The sequence below is a fragment of the Felis catus genome, chromosome C2 (assembly GCF_018350175.1).
Source record: "Felis catus isolate Fca126 chromosome C2, F.catus_Fca126_mat1.0, whole genome shotgun sequence".
Lineage (NCBI taxonomy): Eukaryota > Metazoa > Chordata > Mammalia > Carnivora > Felidae > Felis > Felis catus.
The window spans coordinates 82156602-82182997 of record NC_058376.1 but is presented as its reverse complement, the minus strand read 5'-3'; the positions used below and the strand labels follow the sequence as shown (position 1 = coordinate 82182997).

The 26396-nt window shown below is 45.7% G+C and overlaps 1 protein-coding gene and 3 long non-coding RNA genes across 17 annotated transcripts in view; 2 read left to right on the top strand and 2 right to left on the bottom strand.

Annotated features, from left to right (window-relative positions):
• The window catches only part of VPS8 (VPS8 subunit of CORVET complex), a 252516-nt gene extending 242123 nt beyond the window's left edge, over positions 1 to 10393 (top strand). For 4 of the 13 annotated variants that reach the window (XM_045037178.1, XM_045037177.1, XM_045037179.1 and 1 more), the window contains 2 exons: positions 6744 to 6824; positions 7042 to 8131. In XM_045037178.1, the coding sequence (XP_044893113.1) occupies positions 6744 to 6824; positions 7042 to 7446 (486 nt within the window). In that variant the 3' untranslated portion in view covers positions 7447 to 8131. Of the gene's footprint in view, positions 1 to 2073; positions 2193 to 6743; positions 6825 to 7041; positions 8132 to 9678 lie in introns of those variants that run through there. The other 9 variants (XM_045037182.1, XM_011286041.3, XM_011286040.3 and 6 more) reach the window with 6 other exon arrangements.
• On the bottom strand, positions 970 to 5881 carry LOC123379999. Its single transcript, XR_006585196.1, has 2 exons — positions 4912 to 5881; positions 970 to 2875 (listed from the first exon to the last, which is right to left on the bottom strand). It is a non-coding gene; the product is annotated as an uncharacterized LOC123379999 (long non-coding RNA).
• LOC123380000 lies at positions 9420 to 20787 on the bottom strand. The gene is made up of 2 exons (XR_006585198.1): positions 20639 to 20787; positions 9420 to 11755 (listed from the first exon to the last, which is right to left on the bottom strand). It is a non-coding gene; the product is annotated as an uncharacterized LOC123380000 (long non-coding RNA).
• A 2369-nt stretch (positions 20788 to 23156) lies between these two features.
• On the top strand, positions 23157 to 26091 carry LOC123379997. 2 transcript variants are annotated; one of them, XR_006585194.1, is made up of 3 exons: positions 23167 to 24395; positions 24632 to 25084; positions 25685 to 26091. It is a non-coding gene; the product is annotated as an uncharacterized LOC123379997 (long non-coding RNA). The 2 variants fall into 2 exon arrangements; XR_006585193.1 differs by lacking the exon at positions 25685 to 26091 and having other exon boundaries at positions 23157 to 24395; positions 24632 to 24849.
• Positions 26092 to 26396: the final 305 nt, after the last annotated feature.

Sequence of the window (26396 nt, the reverse complement as noted above, 5' to 3'; positions counted from 1 at the left end):
TTTTTTCTTTGACGTGTGGCTGGGATTCAAAACCCAGGCTTAAAGGAGCCGGCACCACATGGATCCTCCCCCATCCTCCAGAGTAGAGGCTCTCCACCCTACTGATGAAAGGCCTTTGGCTGGCACCTACAGGGTCTTTTATCCTAGGGGAGGCAAAAAACCCTCTTCCAAAAGTACTCTAGGAAGGGGAATGTTCTTTCCCAGTGTGCCCCAGAGATCTCTACACCACCCTATGCTATGCTGTCTAGGCCAGCTCCCTCCTGCCCAGGAGCACATGCCAAGGCTCCATTCTGGAAAAAGTCACGCACTTCCAAAACCTTGGATTTTGAGCTCCAAACGCTGTTTGCAAAAAAGATCCGGGACACTCAGTACTTCTCGCTGCCCAGTCTGTGGTCCACAGAGGTTTTCCTCTTGTGTGAATCCAATGCTGCACTTTCTCAACCCTTTTCTTTTTTCTTTCCCTTTTGTCTCTCCACGGAAGAGTTCCCTCCGCTCTGCGGCAACACTGTTTTTTCTCCCCCATTCGTATCCACACACCGTGCACCTGCCACCTGTCTCCCTCCAACCGTAGAGATCCTTCTGCCACTCTGCAGATCAGTTTCCTGGGTGTTCAAGTGGTCTGACCTCAAAACAGCTCTGTTTGAAGGACAAGGAAAGCCCAGGGTCCCCGTGTTTCTCCACCATCTTAACTCCTCCTTTGCCATGAGTAATTTCAGTAAATGTTACTTACTTACTTACTTGAAACCTTTGTGCCCTAAATGCTTATTATCTCATGGTAATCTCTCCCTGGTGGTAGAGAGTGGCCCCTGGTGACCTTGCCTCTTGATCAGAATATAGACCCGGGGGAGTGCCATGACCTGCCCAAGTTATGTAAGGGGCTGTGACAGAATTAGAGCCCAGGGCTCCTGAGTCCCAGCCCATTGTTCTTTCCCCCAGGCTCTTCTCCTGGGAGTATAGATGACACAGTTGCAGTAATCACTGCCGTTTATTGAACATCAAATAGGCACCAGGCCCACATGTTACCTCCGGTCCTCACAACAGTTCTGCAATGTAGAGTTTACAGATAATGACAGAGACTGAGAAAAGCTAAATAAGTTGGCCAGAGGCCCTCGGCTAGTTGTTGCAGAATCCTGATGGAGCCCAGGTCTGCCAGAGTCCGTGCCTGTGTTCCTGCTGCACCGCAGAGGGCTTGAGAAAGCTCCTGTGAGCATGTGACCAAGAGAAATGCTTGCTTGCCCTTCCCGTCCCTTCCTGCATCTCACCCGCAGGCAATTATTTCACACATGCCAAATCCAGTGCGGGTGCCTGTAAGCAGGAGAAGACAGAGGCCCCGTCCTTGGGGAGCTCTCCTTTTTGTAAAGCTTTCCCCCCACTCCCTCTCTCTGACACCCCTTCCTTTGCCACCTTTGCCACTTTGGACTGCACTGCGCTCTATGTCTGCTTTCTTTCCCTTTCATTGGCCACATTAGGAGGAGGTGTGCACGACCAGAGTCCCGTGTTAGACTGACTCTGGGTGTGGTGGTACATGCAGGGCCCTTGTGTGCCTCGTCCAATAAATAACCCCAAATGAGAACTTACAGCTCCCTGGGCATTTCCCAAGTGCTGTATGCATCACTTCCCAATCCCAGCCACCTTCTGTGGCACAGCTATTAGCTTATCCCACATTACAAAAGAAAAACGAAAAAACCAACCAGCGCAGAACAGGTAACTTGTCTACGAGTGTAGTCTGGTGGCTGGCGATGTCAGGTTTGGGCTTAGGCAGATGGCTTCAGTGTGTAGGCTCTTAACCACCAGCCACACATGGGGAGCAGGCCCGGTCTCCCCCCCACAGGCCACAGTCACACCAAGTGGAAGGTCTGCCCTCGGAAGTACTAAGGCAACACCAGAAAGAGGCTTTTAACTACAAGTCCCCACTTGCTTGGTAAATTTTCCTACCTCTTAAAAGGGTTGATACCTATATTTTTGATATTTTAAAAATAATCCTTGCTCCGAAAGCGAATTAGATAAAATGAAATTGACGTCTTCTCTGAGATATAGGGCAGATATGCCAGAAATCACAAAAAATCTTTACAGGTCCCGAGTTCCTGAAACAGGAAGACAAGGGCCAGTGATTTCACATTGGACCAGGAGAGCCAAGCGACTGTGGGTTCAGACACCTAAAATGGACAGTTCCAAATAGACCAGAGTATGTGGTTGTTCGGCAGCGGTTTCTTGAGCGTTTGCTGGATATGGAGCATGGGGGACAGAAGAGTGACCAAGACACCGCGCCGGTGTTCAGGTAGCTCACGGTCTAACAGAATCACACCACCGTGAATGTGACACAGCGGTTCTGCAGGGTTCACGCGGAAGCTTATCGGTCGACACGACTGAGGCGCACGGAGGAGGCATTCCGGAGAGCGTGCCGACCTGACGCTTCCATGTCTCATGTGCAAGGGTGTAATCTGGGCCCCAAAATGTTGCAATAGCAGGGACGTCCTGTTGGTTTATGTAGACGATGTGAGAGCATGTTGCAAACGAGGCCTGCCCTGGCTAATAAGCAGAGCTTGAGAGGCTGCTGAGGCACAATAACAACCATATATTATTTTATCAGCACTGGAGAAGGTGAAACCTTTTTGCGGGGTTTTCATGCCCCACAGATGCTGGGACGTTAGGCTCTTCTTGTTCATCTTTGTGCCTCAGGCCTGATAATAGCAGGGACTCCAGAGATACTTGTTAAACCGTAGAACTGGGTCTTCTGCTCACGAGGCCTGGAGGTGATAGGGCAGGAGCCTGCATAGGCAGGGCACAAACCAGCTAAACGGGTCTTCAGCGCACAAGCTGCCATCCCAGAGGCCCTGTCCCTCCTCTCATCGTCTCCCTATCCCACTCTTCAAGCCTGCACCAGGAAAAAGAGTACAGAAATGCTTGCCTCAGTGATTGACTAGTCATTTCCTGAATGCTTCCTTTTTAAAAGTACTGTCTTATTCTAGGAAGGCCTTTAAATCAGGTGAACGTCTACTAGGTCCCGGGCACGTCTACAACCAGTTCTCCCATTTTGCCTCAAATGACTTGCCTTCACTTTATCGCAGTGACAGCGTTATGGCCCAGGCAAGAACAGGGCGTCTCCAACCTGCAGTGACTTTGCTTCCAGGGGGTTCCAGGGAAGCCCCAGCAGTCACTCCTTAGTTCAGTCTCTGGTTGTCCAGGATGATGGCTTGCAGTGTAAGATAGGACCTGTAATCCTCAGTTATTTCACACCCGTGGAACAACTGCATTTTTCAGTTTCTGAAAGATGCCATTGTTGGAAACTCCTTCTTTTGGTATTTCCAAGGAGTTTAAGGGCCTCGAGGAGGAGTAAGACCCTGACAAGCCACCACTGCACACTGATCTGGGCATGTCATATTGTTGGAAATTCTGAGTCTGTGTATGTGTGTGTTTATGTGTTCTCCTAGCAAAGGAGAACTAGAGTTTTGTTTTTGTTTTCAAAATCATGGTTATTTTATTGAAGTGTTTCACCATTTGGAGTTCTAAGGCTAAAATAGGACTGGGGTGCCTGGGTGGCTGAGTCAGTTAAGCATGTGGACTCTTGGTTTCAGCTCAGGTGACCCTCTGCATTGAGCTAACCTACCAGAGCAGTGCCCGCTCGGGATTCTCTGCCCCTTCCCCCCCCACCCCCGTTCTCAAAAGAACCTGAACTAGGACTTAATGTAGAATAAAGGAGGTTAAGGCATTCCCAGATGTCAGAGGGAAAACCGGTCCTTGGTTTCCCAAGACTTCCCGTGGACGAAAGGCTGCGCAAACACTCCATGAGAACAGAGAAATGGCTGTGGGGGGAGCCAGTGTGCAGGAGGGATAGCAGGGCTGGAGGCCGCAGCTTAGGTCCACAACAGCGGGCTGGGAAGAAGTCAGTACATTCACCAAAAAGCACTTGCTTTCCAGGCTCTAGGACGCTGAGGATTTCCTCAGACAAGGGGAGAACTAGGGTTAATAAGGTAAAGGCCCTGTTTATGGACCCTTAATTGGTTCTGAAATTTTTATTCATATTAGGCAAGTCTCCTAGCCTTCTCTTCCTCAGTTTACACAGGTGTGAGCACTTACTTAGTAAAATAGGTGTAGGGTTTGCAGTTCCATAAGATTCAAAATAAAGCATGTGGCAGGAACATCCTTATTAAATAATTTTCTTATTATATCCAAGGTTGGTAAGGTGCGTGTGAACCTAGTAAGTGTTGAAAACCAACATCCCTAGTCTGAGTGCATTAGAAAAAAAGAAATGCTAATTGAGTCATTGATTTGGTACAGGTGAATCAATGGGGGGCAAAATACTCGTATCCCGAGAGCCTCCTGTTACCACAGGACTCAGGACGGGACGTCTCTGGCTGCCCTGAACTGTTCTTGCAGTACAGATTAGCACCTGGGCCCGGAAGTGCAGACTGACACTAGGTAGACTAGCTAGCAGTCTCAGCACTTCGGGGGCGGGGGGGGGGGGGGGGGGGGAGGAGATATGCTAGAAATCCAGAATCTCAGACCCCACCCCAAACCTGCTAACCAGACCTCTCAGTGATTATTATGCACCTTAAAATCTGAGAGGTACTGGCTCATAAAACATGAGCTGGACCGTCATTTTTGACTTTTGCACTTTCTGCCTCGGTGAGCAAATTCCCAGAGGCTGGAGCCATTTATTCTGTGCCGGGAATAGACTCTTCTGCCACATAGTATTTCCTGGGGGGCAGCGGGGGTGGTGAAAGCATGATTCTGTTTTTAGCAGTGGCATTTTCTACTTATGACTTGACCCGGCCTTCACTTTCCGGCCTCAATGATTTGAGTTGGTTCCAAAATACATCCATAAATGAAGTAAATAAATGAGGAAATTAGATTTAAAAAAAAAAACTATATGATTGAAGAATAATGTAAAACTGGGTTGTAATTGCATACATAAATGTGTGCCACCAAGTCCTCAGCAGTTGCTAGTCTATGCAGCTGACTCTTTAGCCCTGCGTTCCCTAGTGATAAAAGCAGAAAAGAAAATACAATTATTAGCAAGTCTGGGTCCAGTACAGCTCTTCTCAGTGCAGAGTCTGATGGGACGTTTTTCAGTGGATCGCTGTAAGTGGCCTGTACCATCCACACTTTTGTAGCAAGTACAATAGTACATTTCATGAGATTTTTTTCTTACAATATCCCTTCAAGGCAAAGGACTGTTTTATAAAAATACTTCTATAAGGGGAGACCTTTTCTGGCTCTTGCCGCTTGATCATATGCAAACTTGACATTTAAATCTTCTTTTTAATTAACTTGCCTTGCCCCTCACCATCACCCCCACCTCCCAACACCCTCCTCAGTCTACTGCTGACTTGTTTCTGGGTGGGCCTTCCTAGTTAAACCTTATTACAGAGTAACCAGGGAATAAGCACAGGTGAAATGGGGGTGGCTGGTCCCTTGTCATATGGACTGTGGCAGTGGCAAGCCCACAGCTGAGGTTTTGAATGGCTAATAAAAGGCATGTATCACCCTTGTCCTTAACCCACCCTGCTCCCCAGTTTATGCCAGTAATACTAAAGGGATTCAGGAAACCAGGTGGCAAAACCATGTTTTTCGTTGTTAAGTGTCTCAAAGATAATTATATTTTTTTCTTGTTTTGCTTTGTTGGAGCTAGGTGTATAGTCTTTCTTAGACTTACAGATCGTCTTTAGCTTGGATCTCCCCTGCGTATTTTACCTAGTGTTTGTCAGAAGTGTAACACTCCACACACTTTATCTCCAAAAATACGATATTTTTCCTACAAGAGCATCCAACTATTGATATCGACTCAGGTCATAATCTGACTGTCATGAGATTGAGCCCGTGCCAGGCTCTGCGCTCGGTGCTAAGCCTGCTTGGGATTGTTTCTCTCCCTCTCTCTCTACCTCTCCCCCACTTGAAGGTACGCTTTCTCTCATTTTTTTTTTCTGTTTATTTTTGAGAGAGAGAAAGAGCACAAGCAGGCAAAGCGCAGAGAGAGATGGAGACACTGAACCTGAAGCAGCTCCAGGCTCTGAGCTGTCAGCACAGAGCCCTATGTGGGGGCTCGAACCCACAAACCATGAGATCATGACCTGAACCAAAGTCGGTTGCTTAACCAACTGAGCCACCCAGGCACCCCTTTAAAAATAAATAAAAAGTGTCAAGGCAAGTTTAAACATTCTCATTAGAGAATGATCTCTCCATGTGTCTGGCAGACTCAGAGACATGGAACAGAATGAAAAACAGAGCCTCCATGGGTCCACTGTTCTCTTTCGGGCAGTTTTGGATCATACCGCCCCTCCCAGGATTTCCACTGAGCCACCTTGTCCTCAGCCATCCCCACACCACTGACAGCATCACAAGAACTAAGTGTTACTTTGGGGCCACAACTGTGGGATTCCAGAAGCGCATGAGGTGGGAGCCTCCTCACTGACAGCTACTCTCTAGACTGAAAACGAGATCCTTTTCACCCAGATAGGGGCTGAAGCGGTAACATAGTTCCACCCTAGGCTGGCATGAGTGATTTCAAGGGTACTCTTGCTTCCATTCTCTCTGAGCTCTTAGTATGTTTCCCCCCCAAAGATAGTAAAAATGTTGAGGAGGAAAAGATGCGCCCAATTCTAATCAATGTTCAGTAAAATCTGTTTGCTGGTGGCGTGGGTTTCCTCTGAAAAGCACAAAGGAAGACCGTATTCTGTTTCAGCATTGGCCACGTGCACAGGCCGCCCATGGGTTTTGTTTACCTTATCTTTTCTAATTTACAGGCAGCCTCAGAACCTGTTCTGGACCCACAGCAAATCCAAGCGTTTGATCAACTTTGCCGTCTCTACCGAGGAAGTTCCCGGGTAATGTTTATGTAGTGGTTTAGATTTGTATTTCCCTATTTATAGATACTGTTTGGGAAATGCAGTGTCCTCAGGTCCTCCCGCTGCCTCTTCAGTTTGGAACCCTGGTTAAGGCCATGTGGAGCCCCAGCCCCAGGGAGCATTCTGGATTTAGCAGAGGATACAGAGGCAGTGGGAACTGCAGTGGAGACTAGGAAGATTGGTCTTCATTCCAAAGGCCCTGGGCTCAAACTCTGAGTGCCTGTCTAGAACTGTAGAAGAGAACAGACTGGAAGAGCTGCTAGCAGTCATGCCCCAGCGTCCGTCTGGGTGCCCCACGGGCCCGTCCCAGGTGTGCTCAGTAACTTTCTCAGCCTGTCCTTCCTTGCCTACTGCCTATCTCCAGGTGGCCTGTCCAGTCACCCAGAGCAGAAACCCCACAACAGCCCTTTCCCCCAGAGATCGGGTAGGCATCTTTTTTTTTCCTCCTCTGTATTTCTTCCCCTCCCCTCCCCTCCAAACTGTCACTCACAGAGGCTGCTGCAGACCTTCTGTCCTTGCTCCATGCTGCTGTCTGGGTGCTCACTCCAGACCCCAGTGTCTTGTTACCCTCTTGTTTAAACACTTTCCTGGACCTCTGTAACCTGAAGGTGGAGTCCAGATTACCAGCTTCTCCACTCCCCAAGTCATACCTAAATTCCTGTCCCGCCAGATTTGTCCTCTGAGCTTATCCTGAGCTTGCACAGACTGTGTGTCTGCTTCTAGGCCTGGACTCCCTTCTCCCACCCTGTTCTTAGGCAGATGCCTGCTGGGTGGCTTGGTAGCCCAGAGGAAAACTTGTGTTCCTTCTTTGAGAGTTGGTTTTTATCCCAGGGGACTTCTCCAGGGGTCTCCTGAATGTGGTCCAGCAGCTTTATTGAACTGGCATCACCTGTGTCCCTTCTCAGCCTCAGCCAAGCTCTGCCCCAGGAGTTGGTTTTCTGGGCCTTCTCAGCAAGGTCCACGGCTTCAAACTGTTGAGCCGTTTTTCAGGACTCCTTGATTCCAGATCACAAAGTTACAGAAGTAGAACACAGAAATGTCTTCTCTTAGGAAATAGAAAATATCTTTGTGGTTGATCTTTCTACCTCACAGTGTCTGAATGTGAAAGAACTTTGAGTTTATGTAACATCTGTCGCCCGTTCTGTTCCCAGCACTGTACAGAATTGTTCTTGCGGAGAACTTCACAGGCCGATGGGCAGCTGAGAGGGTTGTAGAGGATAAGAAGTGGCACGAGATGGGGCTCGAGCAGAGCGAGGGACATCTCTCTGCAACCCGCTTGACCAGCAGTGCGTACACTTGAGCAAGTGTACCTCCTGTGTGTCCTTAGCTGAGTGACTTGGAGCTTCTGAGCCAGTGCTGTGAATTGGGCCCCACACGTGTCACTGGATTGCTTTAGATGAATTGGCACTTTGAACTTAGAGGTCCTTTGGGTGTCTCTCCAGTTACCATAATCCTGGTAGTAAGTTTTCAACAAAAGTGACAAATGAGACAGGCGAGTCTTGTGCCATTAGTGCTTGGATGGAGAGAGAACCCCTTGCCAGGATCAGAGAACAGCTGCTGGGTCAGCCAGAAGACCGGGTTCCTGGCAGGGTAGGTGAGTAGGGAGCAGGTGATAGACGAGTTACCTCTAGGGAAGGCACAACTGTCGGTGGCTCAGCTGAGCAGAACTTGCCACATGGACCTGAGTTTGAATCCCACACTACCATTTGCCACTCACCACAGAGTAACTTGGGGCAAGTTAATTTAACTCTTGGGGCTCTGGGTTTTTTACCCAGAGGGTTGTGGAAGATTAGAAATAGTACACATGTGGGGGCGCCTAGGTGGCTCAGTTGGTTAATTCTTCATTCTTGCTCAGGTCATGATCTCATGGTTTGTGGGATCGAGCCCCATGTTGGGCTCTGCCCTGACTGTACAGAGCCTGCTCGGGAGTCTTTCTCTTCCCCTCCACCACTCACGCACATGCTCGCTGTCTCTCAAAATACCATATTTTTTAATGTTTATATAAGTTTTTAAAAAATAGTACATATGTAAAGGACCTAGCACAGTGCCTGGCACCTAGAAGGCACTCATTACAGTTACCTTGGACTATCAGAAGTACCTGTGGACTTTGAGTCCAGAGCCTGACACAGACTTTGATGGCTCACTCCTCACAGCTGCCCTGTCCAGGTGAAGGACTTTGGGTGTAAAATTTGTCTCTTCTGTGACCATGAGGGCCAGGCTCTCTGCTCCCTACTTTTGCAGAAAGCCTTTGAGGTAAAAGGGATGGCCCTCGGAGTGACAGTCTGGCTTCCCAGTGGGTTGGTATTAACCTTACCTAATCTTTCGGAACAGAGCCACTAACAGAGGGTTTTGCTGGTGTCATTGGTGGAAGCAGGACTCTAAGAGGACAGGTAGAGTCCCTGAATTTAAAGTGGCAGCTGGACACTTGGAGCTATCCAGGTTGCAAAGGAGAGGTCAGAGGCAGAGTGTGGAACAAGCTCTGCTGAGAACCTCAGCTCAGGGCGTGTGTGGGGAGGGGGCGGCAGGGTCCTGTGCTAGCCAGGGTGGGAGTGCTCAGAGCAAGGGAGGTTCGGAATGAGACATCCCCAGTGCAGTCTCATCATTATTAAAGGAGGAAATTTGGGCCCTGAAAGTGAAATGAACTTGCCCGAAGTTACATTACTTGTTTGTGAGATGCAGCCCTGGGGTCTATACCCTGCAGCACAGTGCTGTCCCTTGTGTATTCAAGGCCAAGGAACTGAGGACCCTCCACTCTGTTCCACACCCCCTGCCAAACCCACCCACAGTGTCTTCCCCTACTCACCTTGGTTGATGTGTGTCCCCTCCTTTGCAGCTGGCCCTCCTTACAGAACTCTCCCAGAATCGCAGCAGTGACAGCTACAGGCCGTTCAGTGGCTCCCAGAGTGGCCCTGCTTTCAACAGCATCTTCCAGAATGAGAACTTCCAGCTGCAGCTCATTCCCCCACCTGTGACTGAAGACTGAGGCCTGGCACTGAAGACCAGAGACCATCCTAATGCAGCCAGGGAGGGACCCCCTCTCTAACTGGCTTGGCCCCTCCGTCTGCCCCCTTCTGAGCAGAGGTTCCGAGGGGGACATCTATGCCTGGGCCTTTCTTCCTGCCCCTCATTCCCCAGGGAGACTCCCTGTCTCTTCCAAGATGTTGCTGCAGCATCAGGTCACCAGACCAGTTGATTTTGTTTTGTTAAGCAACGGAATGCCCCATACTTTTGTCCAGCTTTTTAAGAAAGTACGCTTTGCCAGTTGGGACGTTTTCCAGTTTCCCTGAAGCTTAGAGAATAGGTGGGACTCAGGCAGATGGCATTCAGGAGTCTGTCCGGCCTCATCCCTTCTAGCTGCTGGGTAACCTGGAGGGACTTCAACTTCTGCTGCTGTTGGGAAGAGAACAGGGGTTGCCAGGCCACAGGATAACTGGAACCTGCACCATGGGGGGAGGTGGGGGCATCTCCCTTTTGATGCGTATATGGCAAAACCCATTTGAGTGTAAGATTTGCCCTCTCTGACAATAAATGCCTCTGTGTTTAAGTTCTGCAGGCCTTCTGGCTGGCTGTCTAGCTCTCAGTCTAAGTCACGAAGGACATTCAGAACCCTTGTTGCCACAATTGGTTCTATTAATTCAAAGTCAGGGACCCTGATTGTGGCAACCCTGCCTTTATTCACATGATCAGCTCCATCACAGGCTCCATTCAGAGTGGCCCAGCCACCCAAGTGCTCCTATGGCAGCGAGTAGGTGAGCCGGAGCAGTATTTTTCCATTCCTTGGCCCTGGGACTCTGGACATCCTTGAACCAACAGCCACAGGAGGTCACAACTGCAGAGACCAGGTTTCCACCTCACAGGTCGAGGTGCTCCTTTCATCTCTTCACTCAGGGATCAACACTGGCTTACGCTAACCAAGCCCACAGGAAATCGATACATTAACTAGAAGCAAATATGTTGACTTTGAATAGAAAATCGATCCTGCCATGTGCTGTGATCCTGAGCAGATCACTTCTCTAAGCTTCGACTTTAACAAAGCCATTGTGAAGACTGAATGAGACAATCCATGTTAACATTTAGCACGGTGTGGGCATATAGCAGATGCCCCCAAAATGTGAGTTTAGCTTTCATTATGGAACTCCTCCCAAGACCTGGCTGCACAGGCAGCTAGCTGCCTCATGATGGGGATGTGAAAGGAGGTCAGATTGGGGGAGGTGTTTGAGCATTAAGTGATCACCAATGGGATGCTGGTTACAGTTACATGACATAGTCTCAACCCTATTTTACAGATAAAAAAGCTGAGAGCCACACGATAAATAATTGTTATTACAAGGCAACACACTCAAGAAATGGCAGAACAGAGTTGGTCTCGAGATGGCAATGTAACAAGACCCTGAATTCACCTCCTTCCACAAACCAACAAATCTACAGCTACATATGGAATAATGCCCTCTGAAAGGAACCTGAAAATTGGATGACCAAAGCCTCCACGACAAAGGCTGAAAGGGTAACATCAGGATGGGAAGGAGGAGACACAGAGATGTGGACTTGCCAGGGGGGAAAACACATCAGCCATGGGGAAGCACAACTAGGAGGGATCTCAAAGGTATGGAACTTTTCCCTGAGGAGTGATGGATTTGAGCTCTACATCAGGCACCCCAAACCTTAGATCCTCCACAGGAGAGATGAGCTCCCAAAACACCAGGTTTTGAAACTCAATGAGGATTATGTTCAAAAAAACTATAAAACTGTAGAGAATGGAAAATGCACTCTTAAAGGGCTGAGTTGCAGACTCACTGTACCCAGAGACCAGTGCAAAAACACCATTTTAAAAAGCAGACCATAAGTAAAGGAGATCCATTTACTAACCTTAAAGCATCCGTCACAGCAGCGGGAAACAGCAGAAACTCCCCCTGGGGACGGAGACACTGGTATGAGCCACTTCTACAATCTCAGTCTACCTCAATAATACCAGTACTTGGGGGCCATCTTGGAATTCTCCCTCTAATCTGCTAGCCCCAGAAAGGGTATACTCCACTGACAGCCCCACCCAACACACTCCAGTAGTCCTAGATACACCCCACAGATGGGCCAGGGGCCAGCCCTGCCTACCAATGCACCACAGTCACAGCACACCACAATAGAAGGGAGCACACAGCTCACATAGAGGACACCCTTAGGCACCTGGCCTGGTGACAAAAGGAGATTGCCCTTCTGGGTCCCACAGGACATCTCCTACATAAGGCCACTCCTTCAAGACTGAGAGAGGTCACTGACCTACCTATAAATAGAAACACACACAGACAAAATGAGGGGGACAGAAGAATATCTCCAAACAAAAGAATAAGACAAAACCTCAGGAAAAAAGGGAAACAGAGATACACAAACTACTTCATAAAGAGTTCCAAGGAATGTCATAAAGATGCTCACCAAACTCAGGAGAAGAACAGATGAACGCAGTGTGAACTTCAACAAGGAGAATATATAAGACAGTACCAAACAGAAGTTATAACAACTAAAAAATACATTAGAGGGGTTCCAAAGCAGACTGGATGAAGTAGAATAGATCAGGTGAGCTGGAGGAGGAGCTATGGAACTCACCCAGACAAAGCAGCAAAATGAAAAAAGCATTAAGAAAAATGAAGATACCTTAACAGACATCAAGCAGAATAACAATCACATTATATAGATCCCAGGGGAAGACAGAAAGGGCCAGAAAAATAATTTGAAGAAATCCTGGCTGAAAACTTCTCTGGGAAAGGAATCAGACATCCAAGTCCATGATAAACACAAAGAGATCCACACCAATACATATTATAATTAAAATGGAGAAATAAAGAATAAAGACAAAATCAGCAGCAGGAGAAAAACAACTTATTACATATAAGGAAAACTCCATAAAGCTATCAGATTTCTCAGCAGAAACTTTACAGACCAGGAGGAAATGGCATGACATATTCAAAGTTCAGAAAGGAAAAAACTTCCAACCAAGAATCCTCTGCCCAGCAAGATTATTCCAAATTGGAGAGATTAACAGCTTTCCAGATAAGTAAAAGCTAAAGGAGTTCATCACCACTAAACCAGCCCTACAATAAATGTTTTAAAGGGACTTCGTTAAGCTGAGAAGAAATGGCACCAATAAAGTATAGGAAAGTAAAAATCTCACTGGAAAAATAACAAAGCCAGTGGATCAATCACTTACAAAGCCAGCATGAAGGTTAAAAGACCAAAGTAGTAAAATTAAGGGAGGTGGCCCAAGATGGCAGCATAGAAAGACCCTAAACTCATCTCTTCCCACTGACACACATATAATAGAGCAGTTCCTCCTAAGGAAGAAGTGAGAGCTGATTGAACAGTTTCTGCCCAACAAACAATAGAGGGACCACACAGAGAACAGTAGGAGACACGATACCATGAGAACCCCACCCTCAAAGCAGCAACCTGCAATAGGGAGAGATGTCACTTGAGGGGCCCAGTCCAGATTCATCTACCCTGAGGCACAGTGAAAAACAGGTTAATTAAACTATGAGCAAAGGAAGTCCGTTTACTAACCTTAGGGCATCCACCAAACTGGCAGGAAACTGCTGGAACTCTCCAGGATAGGAGGCACGGTGAATGTCATTTTTTACACTCTTCCTCCACCTTGACAGCACAAGCAGGAGCAGGGACCAGGTGCTTAAGCCAGCCTGTCAGGGCTGCCCCAGTGGACCCTGAACCCCACACCAGCTCCAGTCATCCCCCCAAGATAGCTCTGGCACAGTGCACTCTGGGACTCCTCCCTCCACCCCCAGCACACACCGAACCCAGTCATCCCACTGCTTGCAAGGGCAGCTCTGACATGGTGTGCCCCAGGATGCCTCTGGCCTGTGCCCATCTCACCAGGGTGGCCCTGGCATGAGTCACCCCAGGACCCCCAGCTTGCTCCAGCTCCAGCCATCCTGCCAGGGCAGCTCTAGGCAGGGTACTCAGGGACTACCCCACAAGATGGCCTTGACAAAGCACACCCTAGATCCCCTAGTCCATGCCACTCTGGCATCAAGGTGGCCCTAGCACAGTGCATCCAGGACTCCCTGGCCTATGCCCACTCCAGCTTCAACCACCATACCAAGTGAGTGCCCTGGGACACCGCACCCACCCCAAACCTAGCCCACTTGCTTAGCTCCAACCAACCTGCCAAAGCTTCCAGTCACAGTCTACACAGGATATGGTCCTGTACAGGGCCACTCCTTCAAGACCAGGACAGGTAGCTATTCCACCTAATTTATAGAAACAAACACAGAAAATAAAACTAAAATAAGGAGACAGTGAAGTATGTTCCAAACAAACAAGATAAATATCCCAGGAAAAAAAAAAAACCCTAAAGAAATGGAGGTAATTTATCTGATAAAGAGCTCAAAGTAATAGTCATAAAAATGCTCACTGAAATTGGGAGAATAGAGGAACACAATGAAAACTTCAACAAAGAAACTGTAAGACCTAACCAATCAGAGCTGAAGAATATAATAATTAAAATGAAAAATACACTACATGGAATCAGCAGCAGATAAGATGATGCAGAAGAATGGATCAGCAATCTTGAAGACAGAATAGTGGAAATCACCAGAACAGGAAAAAGAAAAAAGAATTTTGTAAAAACAATATTTAAGGAACCTCTAGGAAAATATCAAGTATACTAAATTCACATTATAGAGGTCCCAGAAAGAGAAAAGAGAGAGAAGGGGGGCAGAAAACTTACTTGAAGAAATAATGACTAAAAACTTCACTAACATGGCAAAAGAAATGGACATTCAGGTACAGGAAGCAGAAAATTCCAAATAAGATGAACCCAAAGAGAGCCACATGAAGACATAATTAAAATTGCAAAAGTTAAAAAGAGAACCTTAAAAGCAGCAAGGAAAAAAAAGTCACAAAGGAAATCCCATAAGACTATCAGCTGATTTTTCAGAAATTTTGCAGGCCCAAAGGGACTGAAAGGATGTATTTAAAGCACTGGGAGTATTCCAACCAAGAATACTCAGCAAGATTATCATTTAGAATAGAAGGTTCCCAGACAAGCAAAAAACCTAAAGGAGTTAATCACTTAACCAACCTTCCAAGAAATGTTAAAGAGTCTTCTTTAAGTGGAGGGGCGCCTGGGTGGCTCAGTCGGTTAAGCATCTGACTTCAGCTCAGGTCATGATCTCGCGGCCTGTGAGTTCAAGCCCTGCATCGGGCTCTGGGCTGACAGCTCAGAGCCTGGAGCCTATTTCAGATGCTGTGTCTCCCTCTCTCTCTGACTCTCCCCTGTTCATGCTCTGTCTCTCTCTGTCTCAAAAATAAACGTTAAAGAACATTTTTTTTAAGTGGAAAAGAAAAAGCTATAACCAGAAATAAGAAAACATTAGAAAAATTATCACTGGTAAAGGCAAACACATGATAAAGGCAGTGGATCAGTCACTTACAAAGTTAGTATGAAGGTCAAATGACAAAAATAATAAAATCAACTGTACCTATGATAAGTAGTTAAGAGACACACAAAATAAAAGATGTAAGGACATAGGAAACAAAACTGGGGGTGCCTGAGTGGCTTAGTTAAGCATCCAACTTCAGCTCAGGTCATGATCTCACAGTTCGTGAATTCGAGTCCCACATCGGGCTTCATGCTCAGCATGGATTTCTCTCTCTCCCTCTGTCTCTGCGCCTCCCCCACCAAATAAATTTTTTAAAAAACTGGGGAAGGGCAGTAAAAGTGTAGTGCTTTTAGAATGTGTTCAAATTTAAGCAACTATCAGTTTAAAATAGACTGCTCTGTGTTTCTTTGTGTCAATATATATGAACCCCATGGTAACTACAACCAAAAACCTGCAATAGATACACAAAAAAGAAGAGAGAAAGGGAAGGGAAGGGAGGAAGGAAGACATCAAACTGCAAGGGAAGAGACCAAGAAAAGAAAGAACAGGGAGAATCTACCCAAACAGCCAGAAAACAATAAAATGGCAATACATTTATACTTACCAGTAATTACATTCAATGTCAATGGACTACGTTCACCAGTCAAAAAATATAGGGTGGCTGAATAGACTTTTTTAATGTTTATTTTTGAGAAGGGAGAGAGATAGAAAGAGAGGGAGACAGAACCCAAAGCAGGCTCCAGGCTCTGAGCTCTCAGCACAGAGCCTGACGCGGGGCTCAAATCCACAAACTGCAAGATCATGACCTGAACCCAAACCAAGAGACAGAGGCTTAACCAACTGAGTCACTCAGGTGCCCCGTGAATAGATTTTTTTAAAAGCAAGAACTATCTATACGGTGTCTACAAAAGTCTCTCTTCAGATCTAAAGACATGCACAAAGTGGAGCAATAGAAAAAGATATTCCATGAAAATGGAAATGAAAAGAAAGCTGGAGTAACTATACTCATCAGATAAAATGGACTTTAAAACAAAGACTAATAAGAGAACGAAAAGGCATTACATAATGATAAAGGGGTCAATCCAGCAAGAAGATGTAACATTTGTAAATGTATATACACACAACATAGGAGCATAAAAGTATATACAGCAAATATTAACAGATCTAAAGAGATAAATTGAAAGCAATACAATAATCGTAGGAGACTTTAATACCCTACTTTCATCAATGGATAGATCATCCAAACAAAAAATCAATTAGAAAACATTGGCCTTAAAAAACACATTAGGCCAGATGGATTTACTAGATATATACAGAACATTCCATCCAAAAACAGATGTAATATACATGGAACATTCTCCAGGACAGTCGTGTGTTGGGCCACAAAACAAGTCTCAGTAAATTCAAGAAAATTTAAATCACATCAAGTACCTTTTCTGATCATAATGATATGAAATTAGAAATTACAAGAAGAAAATGGGGAAAACCACAAAAAAGTGGAAATTAAAAATTTTTTTTTCAACGTTTATTTATTTTTTTGGGACAGAGAGAGACAGAGCATGAACGGGGGAGGGGCAGAGAGAGAGGGAGACACAGAATCGGAAGCAGGCTCCAGGCTCTGAGCCATCAGCCCAGAGCCTGACACGGGGCTCGAACTCCCGGACTGCGAGATCGTGACCTGGCTGAAGTCGGATGCTTAACCGACTGCGCCACCCAGGCGCCCCAAAAAAGTGGAAATTAACATGCTACTAACCATCCAATGGGTCATCAAAGAAATCAAAGGAGAAATAAAAAATTACCTAGAGACAAATGGAAACTGAAACAGAACATACCAAAATTTATCGCATGCAGCAAAAGCAGTTCTAAGAGGGGAGTTCATAGCAATATAGGCCTACCTCAAAAAACAAGAAAAATCTCAATTTAACTTCACACCTAAGGAGTGAAAGAAAGGTAATAATAAAGATCAGAATGGAAATAAATGAAATAAAGACTAAAAGGACAATAGGAAAGATCAATGAAATTAAGAGCTGGTTCTTTGAAAAGATAAAATCCACAAACCCTTAGCTAGACAGCACAAGAAAAAAGGACTCAAATAAATAAAATCAACAATGAAGAAGTAGGCTCCTGGGTGGCTCAGTCGGTTAAGTGTCCGACTCTTGGCTTCAGCTTAGGTCATGATCTCATGGTTTGTGGGTTTAAGGCCTGCTTCAGGCTCCATGTTGCTAGTGTGGAGCCTGCCTGGGATTCTCTCTCTCTCCCTCTCATTCTTCTCTCTCTGCCCCTTCCCAGCTCACGCATGCTCTCACTCTCTCAAAATAAATGAATAAACTTTAAAAATAGACTGAAAGAGAAGTTGTAATTGATACCACAGAAATACAAAGGATTGTAAGAGACTACTATGAATAATTATATGCCAACAAACTTGACAACATAGAGGAAATGGATAAATTCCTAGAAACATACATTCTTCTAAGATTGAATTATGAAGAAACAGAAAATGTGAATAGTCCAATTACTAGTAAGCAGAATGAAAGAGTAATCAGAAACCTCCCAATGAAAATAAAAGTCAGGGATTGGATGGTTTCACTGGCAAATTCTACCAAACACTCAAAGTTTTACTACCTCTTCTTCTCCAACTATTTCAAAAAACTAAAGAGGAATGAAAGATTCCAAACACATTTCATGAGGCCAGCATTACCCTGATACCAAAACCAGATAAGGACACCACAAAAAAAGAAAATTGCAGGCCAATATCTTTGATGAACATAGATGCAAAAATTCTTAACAAAATATTAGCAGATAAAATCCAACAGTATATCAAAAGGATCATACACCACTGTCAAGTAAGATTTATCCCCAGTATACCATCCAAGGATGGTTCAATGTCTGCAAATCAATCAACATATGTCACGTTAACAAAATAAAAGATAAAAATCATATGTTCATCTCAATAGATACAGAAAAAACACTCGACAAAATGCAACATCCAATTATGGTTAAAAAAAAATCTCTCAATAGGGGCGCCTGGGTGTCTCAGTTTGTTAAGTGTCTGACTTCAGCTCAGGTCATGATCTCATGGTTCGTGAGTAGGAGTCCTGCGCCAGGCTCTGCACTCAGCACTGAGCCTTCTTTGGTTCCTGTGTCTCCCTCTCTCTGACCCTGCCTCGCTCACACACACACTCTCTCTCAAAAATAAATAATAAAACATTTTTTTTAATCTGTCAACAAAGTGGGTATCAAGTACCCAAGTGGGTACCTCAACATAATAAGTCACATATGACAATCTTACAACCTAACATCACACTCAATGGTGAAAAGCTGAAAGCTTTCCTTTAAGAACAGGAACAAGATAAGTGTGCCCACTCTTACCATTTTTATTCAACATAGTATTGGAAGTCAAATACTTCAAGTCCAATCCAAAGTACCTTGGAAGCAGTTAGGCAAAAAGAAGTTAGGCCAAAAGCAGTTAAGCCAAGGCAGGCAAAAAGAAGAAAAAACAAGCATCCAAACAGAAAGGAAGAGGTAAAACTGCCAGTATTTGCAGATGACATGATGCTCTATGTGGAATACCCTAAAGACTCTACCAAAAAAAACAAACAAACTGCTAGAACTGATAAATGAATTCAGTGAAGTTACAGGATACAAAATCAACATACAGAAATCTGTGGCATTTCTACACACTAACAACAAAACATAGAAATTAAGAAAACATTCCCAGTTATAACTGCATCTAAAAGAATGAAATACCCAGAAATAAACTGAGGAGGTGAAAGACCTGTACATTGAAAACTGTTAAGACACTGATGAAAGAAACTGAAGAAGACACTAGTGGAAAGGTATTCTATGCTCATGAATTGGAAGAATTAATACTGTTAAAATGTCCATACTACCCAAAGGAATCTACAGATTCAAAATACCAATGGAATATTCCACAGAACTAGAATAATTCTAAAATGTGCATGAAACCACAAAAGATCCCCAAAAGCCACAGCAATCTTGAGAAAAAAATAACAGAGCCAGAGATTCTGTACTCTCTGATGTCATACCACAAAACTAGAATAATCAAAATAGTATGGTTTTGGTACAAAAACAGACACACTCTGTCAGTGCACAGAGTCTGCTTTGGATCCTTTTTCTCTCTTTCTCTGTCTCTCCCCTCCCCCCATTAGCTCTCTGTCTCTCAAAACTAAATAAATATTTTTTTAATGTAATATTAGCCATAAAAAGAATGAGACCTGGCCATTTACAACAACATGGATGGACCTTGATATTCTTATTCACTTATGCTAAGTGAGATAGGTCAGACAGCAAAAGACAAATACTGTGTGATGTCACTCCTTTGTGGAATCTAAAAAAAAAAAGCAAATGAACAAACAAGATAAAACAAAACAAACTCATAGATACAGAGAAAAGACTCGTGGTTACCAGCAGAGGGGAGGGGAGTTGGAGGGTGAGCAAAATGTGTGAAGGGGCCAGCTGTTTGGTGATGTGCGGTGATCACTCTGTAGTGCATACAGGTGTTGAATTATAAAGCTGCACACATGAAACATATATATATATTTCAAGGAACAAATCAGGGATTTGAACTCAACTATGATTCCAGAGCTAGTGATGCTCCCTGCCCAAATTACCTATCAGAAGGTTTCTTGATGAGTCTAAAATTAAGGACAAAGGCACTTGATATTCTCAAAGCAAAATTTGGTGATTGCCCTTCTTCATTATATAGTCTAAAGAGCAAAAGCAGTTGGAATATCAGAACCTCTGTTCAAATCAGGGCCAGTAAACAGCAAATCACTCTTCTTTAGCCCCTGTCCTGTTCTATCAGTCCTTAGTTCTTCACCTTCTCATTCAAGTCACAGCACCAATGGATACATTACAGCATCTTTATATTCAGGTCATGCCTTCCTAAGAGTATACTCTGGATTGGATTTGAAGAGCCCTCTGGTCTCACCTCAGAGTAGATGAGAAACGGACTCTGAGTGCTGGGCAGCACTGGGCACTGGGGATGTGGCAGGCCTGAGCTGAGCCCCAATCCCTGCCATCTGGAAGCCACTGTCCCTGACCTCTCCCATGGCACTGAGCAGATGTTCTACCTTGCAGTGATGTCAGGTCCTGCTTCAAAGCAGTTCCTCGGGGGCAAAGATTTGTCTGGAAATCCTTCTAGACTCCAGTCAACAACAGCAGTGGTTCTGCTGACATCTCCATGGAGCTCACAGAGAGGAATGGAGGAACTCACAAGATCAAGGAGCAGACGAAGAGCAGACAGCTCTAAGTACCCCCCACTCCAGCCCTAGTGCCGAGCCCCAGCTGCTTTGCTCACCCCTTGGCTGTGACAGGCGGTAAAGGAAGGATCTAGGAGAGAAGGTTCCATAGACCCTTCAGCTACCATTTGGGGAGGGCAGGTACCTGGTCTAAACAGTCTCTTCTCATGCTGCTCCCTGTGGGGGCGGGAGAGATGATCCTCTGAAAGGACATTAAGGCCCTGATGGGAGAGGTTAGTGGATTCTCGTTGGTCAATAACACAGCAGTGTCCATCACAGTTTTCTTTCTTCCTTGTACCTGGTAAATGGTAAGTATTTGAATATTACTCTGGCTCACCTGAAAACGGTTACTTTCAACTCCCAACTTCCACTGAATGCTCCCCTTCCCACCATATTTGCCCCTCGCTCTTGCCATCAGGGGGACAGGGTCTCACTCAGTTCTCCACAAGAGCCAGAATGGACTACTAGAAAGAGCCCTGGGCTGCCAATCAGGAGCCTGGGGTTGCGGGCACAGCCCCACCATGGGCCCACTTGTCAGCTGAGGAAGGCTGTTTGCTCTTCTGAAAAATAAAAATAAAAGCAATCTGCTCCATCTATAGCAAAGGTCCAAGTGATGGGTGGGAAGATGCTTTACAAGGATAACATTGCCAACTAGAACCTTCTGTGGTGAGGAGGAGGGAAGGCATTTGGGGAAGAGGAGAGCCAACAGGGGCCTCATCAATGATGAATGCTTTAGTGAATAAATAATTCAGAGCTTTGGGGATCCTTTTAGAAACAGTATGTTTCCACTTAGCTCTGCCCACTGAAAATGTTTTTCTAAAGGTGCATCTCCAGAATCACAAGCCTGTGATGTGCCCAAAGATGCAGGGCAGGCCTGTGTGTGTTGTCCTCTGGGCAGCCCACAGCCAACTCCAGGCCCTGGGGAGTCTGAGCACCCCTGAGCTCCCAAAGGGCAGCCCTGGCTCATCAGGTTATATCCCAGGGGTCCCTCTTTCTGCCACGAGCCTCCTTCACACGTTGATACTCTATGAAGCCTTCCACAACTCCGTGAGGAAAATGGCAGTTTGACTTACCTTTTGTCCACACCTGGATGGCTTCCTGCCTGTCTCCATCACTCCTGAGAGCAGAACTGTGTTCTGTACACTCCCATGTCTTCCATAGCACAGTGCTTAAAATGTAATATGTCACATTTTCTTTCAAGTCACTTTTTTATGGGCCAAAAACGTTCAGAAACCCTATGTGTACAGCTGGATTAATTCAGTGAACACACCTGTATAACCAGCACCCAGATCAAGCAAAAAGAAATGACCAGCACCACAAAGGGCCCCTGAATTCTCTGTTCATGTCCCCCAAGTTAACCACTATCCTGACTTCCATTGGCATAGTTTTGCTTATTTTGAACTTTATAAAAATACATTATGTACTCTTCTGGATATGACTTCTTTCACTCCAGTTGTTTGTGAGAATTGTTATTCATTCTCATTGCTGTATAGTAGTCTATTATATGAATCTACCATAATTTATCCATTCTGTTGTTCGTGGGCATTAGGATTATTTCCAGATATTACCATTCTTCTTCCTGTCTTTTGCTGAATATATGTACACACTTCTGTTGGGTATAAGTTTAGGAATGAGTTTTCAGGGCCAAAGGGTACAGCTTGCCTGCATGAACTAACGAATGTCTACAACTTCGGGGGACCATGGGATAGTAAGACAGGAGATGTGCACACCACCCTTGCACAGTCCTTTCCTAAGCTTGGCTTTTGGTGCACAGGCCCTGACATCTACCTCCTGCCCCAACCAGGGGGTAGGTAGTTGGCTCAGGAGCCTGGCAGGATCTGCTTGTTAAGCTGCTGGTAGGGCTGGGCCTCGGCTTCACACTGGGGCACTTCTCCCTAACTGAATAGCCCGGTAGCCCCCATTCCTGCTTGACATCTGTTCCCTCAGAACTCTGTACCACATCCATCTCAAAGATCAGGATTTGTTCCTAATGGTCTGGGGGGCATGCCATGCCCCAGTACCTCATGGTTTGCGAACCCAGCCTCTTCTCCCTAGAAGGACATTGTTAGGCCATCACCCTTCAACACTCCCACACTCACCCTCACTTCCACCTGAGACGGTGATTTCTCCCTTCACCCTCCCCTTTGCTGACCTCTCTGTGACCCCATACAGCCTTCCTGAATGGCTTTATCAGACATAACATGGGGCCCACGTTATTTCCTGTTTGACTCCAGGAACATACTACAGCTCCAGGAATTCATATCCTGACTCTTGGATACATTGATTATGGGGTGAGAATAAATCCTTTGGGGTAGAACTGACACCTTTGGGAGCCCCAGTAATCTAAAAGGATGTTCAGTGAATTCTAGTTGGACCCAATGATCTTACACTGCCCTCTCAATGACCTATCCAGAGATGCCCACTGTGTCTCCCACATTTATCTAGGGCCTTGGGTTCCTTGGGAAACCCAAATCCCTGGTGTCCTCTCCATACACTCAGTGCATCATTGTGGTCACCTCTCATTATTCAAGGCTCTAAGGTTGGACAGGCTGTGTAGATCCCTGTGAAAATCCCATCCTAGCCTCAGCGAGCACTCCCTACAGACACAGAGCAGTTTCCCACCCAGGGTCTTCCCAAAATCTCCTGGCCTGTGTGGCCTCTTAGGCATTATGGACATACTGCAGTGGCATTTCCAGGTCCTTCTACAGATATGTGGATGTGTCTACATTTGCTCTGTGAATTTTGGCATCACAGTTCATACAGATTCTAAACTTGAAGGCAGAAACTTTGTCTACTGCATGGGGCCCTGTTTAAGCAGACATCAGATACTCATCACTGGGAATCGGAGTCAGTGTCTACACAGTCCTCTGAAGCAAACTGGCCCCAAGAGGCAAATCCAAAACAGGTGATGACTGAGGACATGCAATATCTAAGAGAGCAGTTGGTATCAAAGGTCCCTCCCTAACAGGGCTAGGAAGGGGGGAAGGCAGAAGCAGCTGATTAAAAAGTGCTACAATCTGAGGGCAATCCCCAACAGAGCTCTTAGATCCAGGACCACCCCTGAGCACACGTCAGTATCTGGGGTCCAAGGCCAGACCCAGGCCCAGGTCAAGCCAGAGTGACTTGGCAACAACGGCAACACCAGGCGATGCCCAGAGGGCTGAGATGTGGCTCGCTGATGCCTCCATCTAGAGCCAGGGCTGGTCCAGACTGTGGTAGGCCTGGGCGTGCAGTGAGGAAGAGACAGACAGGTGAGGGAGAGCAGATGGAGTAGGCCTGAGGAGGGTTTGACTGCACGGGCTCAACAAATGAGGAAGTCACCCCAGTTGGATTTGGAATCTCAGCAGACATTTGGAGCTCTAGCCCTGCCACTTACCAGCCATGTATGACTAACTTACCCACCTTTAGAGCTGACTTAACTATTGGTTGCTTCAGCCATAAACTCACAAAATTATCCTGTCCCTCCGACCACACAGAGTTACTGGGTGTGGCTGATAAGCTGACCTTTTGGGAAATGCTTGGTCACATCCCATTCTGATGTCGCAGTGCTTTGCTGATTCACGGTGCTGTGCGGTCATCATCTCACAATGACGCTCCAGATCTCTTTCTTGGGATAAATTATCTGGGGTCTTACACTAGATGATAAAGTGGGCTGAGGCTTCCCACCAAAGCCAAGCCTTCTGATCTGCCATCTCCAAATTCACACGCAGAGCTTCAGGCTGTGGACTGAGAAAGACAATGAGAAGCAAATCCTCTCCTCTTTCTCCAACCCACCAGTGCGAGAACTTTCCATCTATGGTTGGAGGGCTGGAATGGGGTCACTTGCCTGTGGAGGCCAGTTAGTTAAAGGACACACACTCCCCAGTCCAGCCTTTAGTCTTGTCCAGCAGGTGTCTGAGTAGGTGAGTCACTGTTCACACCTGCGCACTCTCCATTTCCACCCCACATACCCAGCAAACGCTCCACCTGTACTCACTGTCCTAGGACTCATCGTCCTCAAAATAATTTACTGGGATTCTGATTATAAAAGTAGTATCAACTCATTTTAGAGAACCAGGAAAATTCAAAAAAGCAAACAAAAACACCACTAATATCTGGCATACTTGCTTTGCCTTGTTTTTGCTTCTATTTCCAACAGTTCCTGTATCTGTCTGATTCCTGCAGAATTCCATCTGACCTCTGATTACACCTCCCTGAACTCTACTGCAACAAGCCTGAGTCCCTAGGTCCTGCCTCACTCCTTGCATTCAACGCAGAACTGAGGCAGCACAGCACAGGTTAAAGGCATTAGCAGTTCGCAATGACTGAATTGTAATGAGGACGAGATGCTAAATTAAAGTTTATTGCAGAATAAAAGTGTATGTAGTCAGCAGTTGTTTAAGAGGCTACAATGAGATGCCTTCTAGAACTTGGCAATACAATTATGTAGAGTTAAGTGAGTAAAATGCACACACAGATGAGATTAGCTGTCGGCAAAAGTCATTTTGAGACAAGTCATCTTTTGTGAAGGCAGAAAGAGCTAGAATGCTCGTCAAGATGTGATTAAACATGGAAGAAACAATAGCCTCATCAAAGCATGGAGATATTTGCAGTAAGTTGGCGTGTGTGTGTGCGCGCACACACGCGCTGGGAGGAGGTCTGTGTGGAGCACAGAAAAGGGGGAGGGAGGAAGGAATCTTGTTGGTATTTCTCCAACACCACCTGGAGAGCAGCCACACTGGGTGAGGAATGAGCCACCAGCCCGTGGGAAGGTGTTCGCTGGGTTAGGGACAGGGATGGAACACCCTCCATTCTGCTCCCAGGTTCACTAGCAGCCTCCTGACTCAGCCTCCAACTACCGTGAGGGTGGGAAGAGGTGCTATAAGAGTGAGCAACTCAGGCAGAGGGCCAAGAACGTGAGCTCTGGAGCCAAAGTAACTGGGTTCAATTCTGACTCCTACTACCTACAAGCTGTGCCATTTGGGGCAAAAATATTTCCTCCTTGAGCACTGTTCCTGATTTGTGAAATGCAGTACTGAAATGTCCCTCAGAGGGCTGCTTTAAGGATTACTTGTGGAAAGCAGTAAGGTTGGGCTATAACTATTAATAATATTAACAATGGCATTATTACTATTACTGATAAATGAATTTACTTAGCGGTCCCTAGTGAAGTTACTTAATGAAATCCAGCCCACAAGCTGCTCTTTTCCAGGTGTGAATTAAAGAACTGAGCTTCTGGATTTGCCACTCTGAGGTCTGGACCCTGAGCCTGGGTGACAAAGTGCACCGCCTGGGACCTGTGGGTAGAAGTGTCTCACACGGCACATATAAACCACATGCAAGCCTGTAGCTGTGTGTGAAATAAAGACCATGGGGGAATGTAAGTTTTATTTGCATAAACCTCATGTGGCTGATAAAAAAGTTCCTATTACAAAGTGTTCTGGGAGTCGTGGTGAGCAGTTGACCATGAGTGCCTATTATGGATAATAACACTTACCTGCACTTCATAGTTTTTATAAAGTCTAAGTGTGATAATGATGTAAACTGCTTACTTCTTAGCACAAACTAAGCACTCAGTATACAAGTTTCATGTTTTATAAATGCGGGTTGTTTTCTTTAGTTCACAATGTTATTTGAATCAGACAGAACCTCTCCAAAGGAGAAAGTGAGGGGGAGAGAATATTCCAGACTCCAAAATATCAGATTTGTGCTGGTACAAAAGAAAAAAATTACATTTATTTTACAAGTTAAGTATTTTCCTAAAGTATTATACATAGAGGAAACTTGAGCTGTCTTTAGGAAAACAGAATATAATTTTAGGAAATTACAGAGGGGTCAACATTGTGCTTAAAACTTTGAAATAGGTGAAAAAATTAGCACAGTAAGTGAATATTGCAAGGTATGAACAGCCTTAAAAAGTGTTA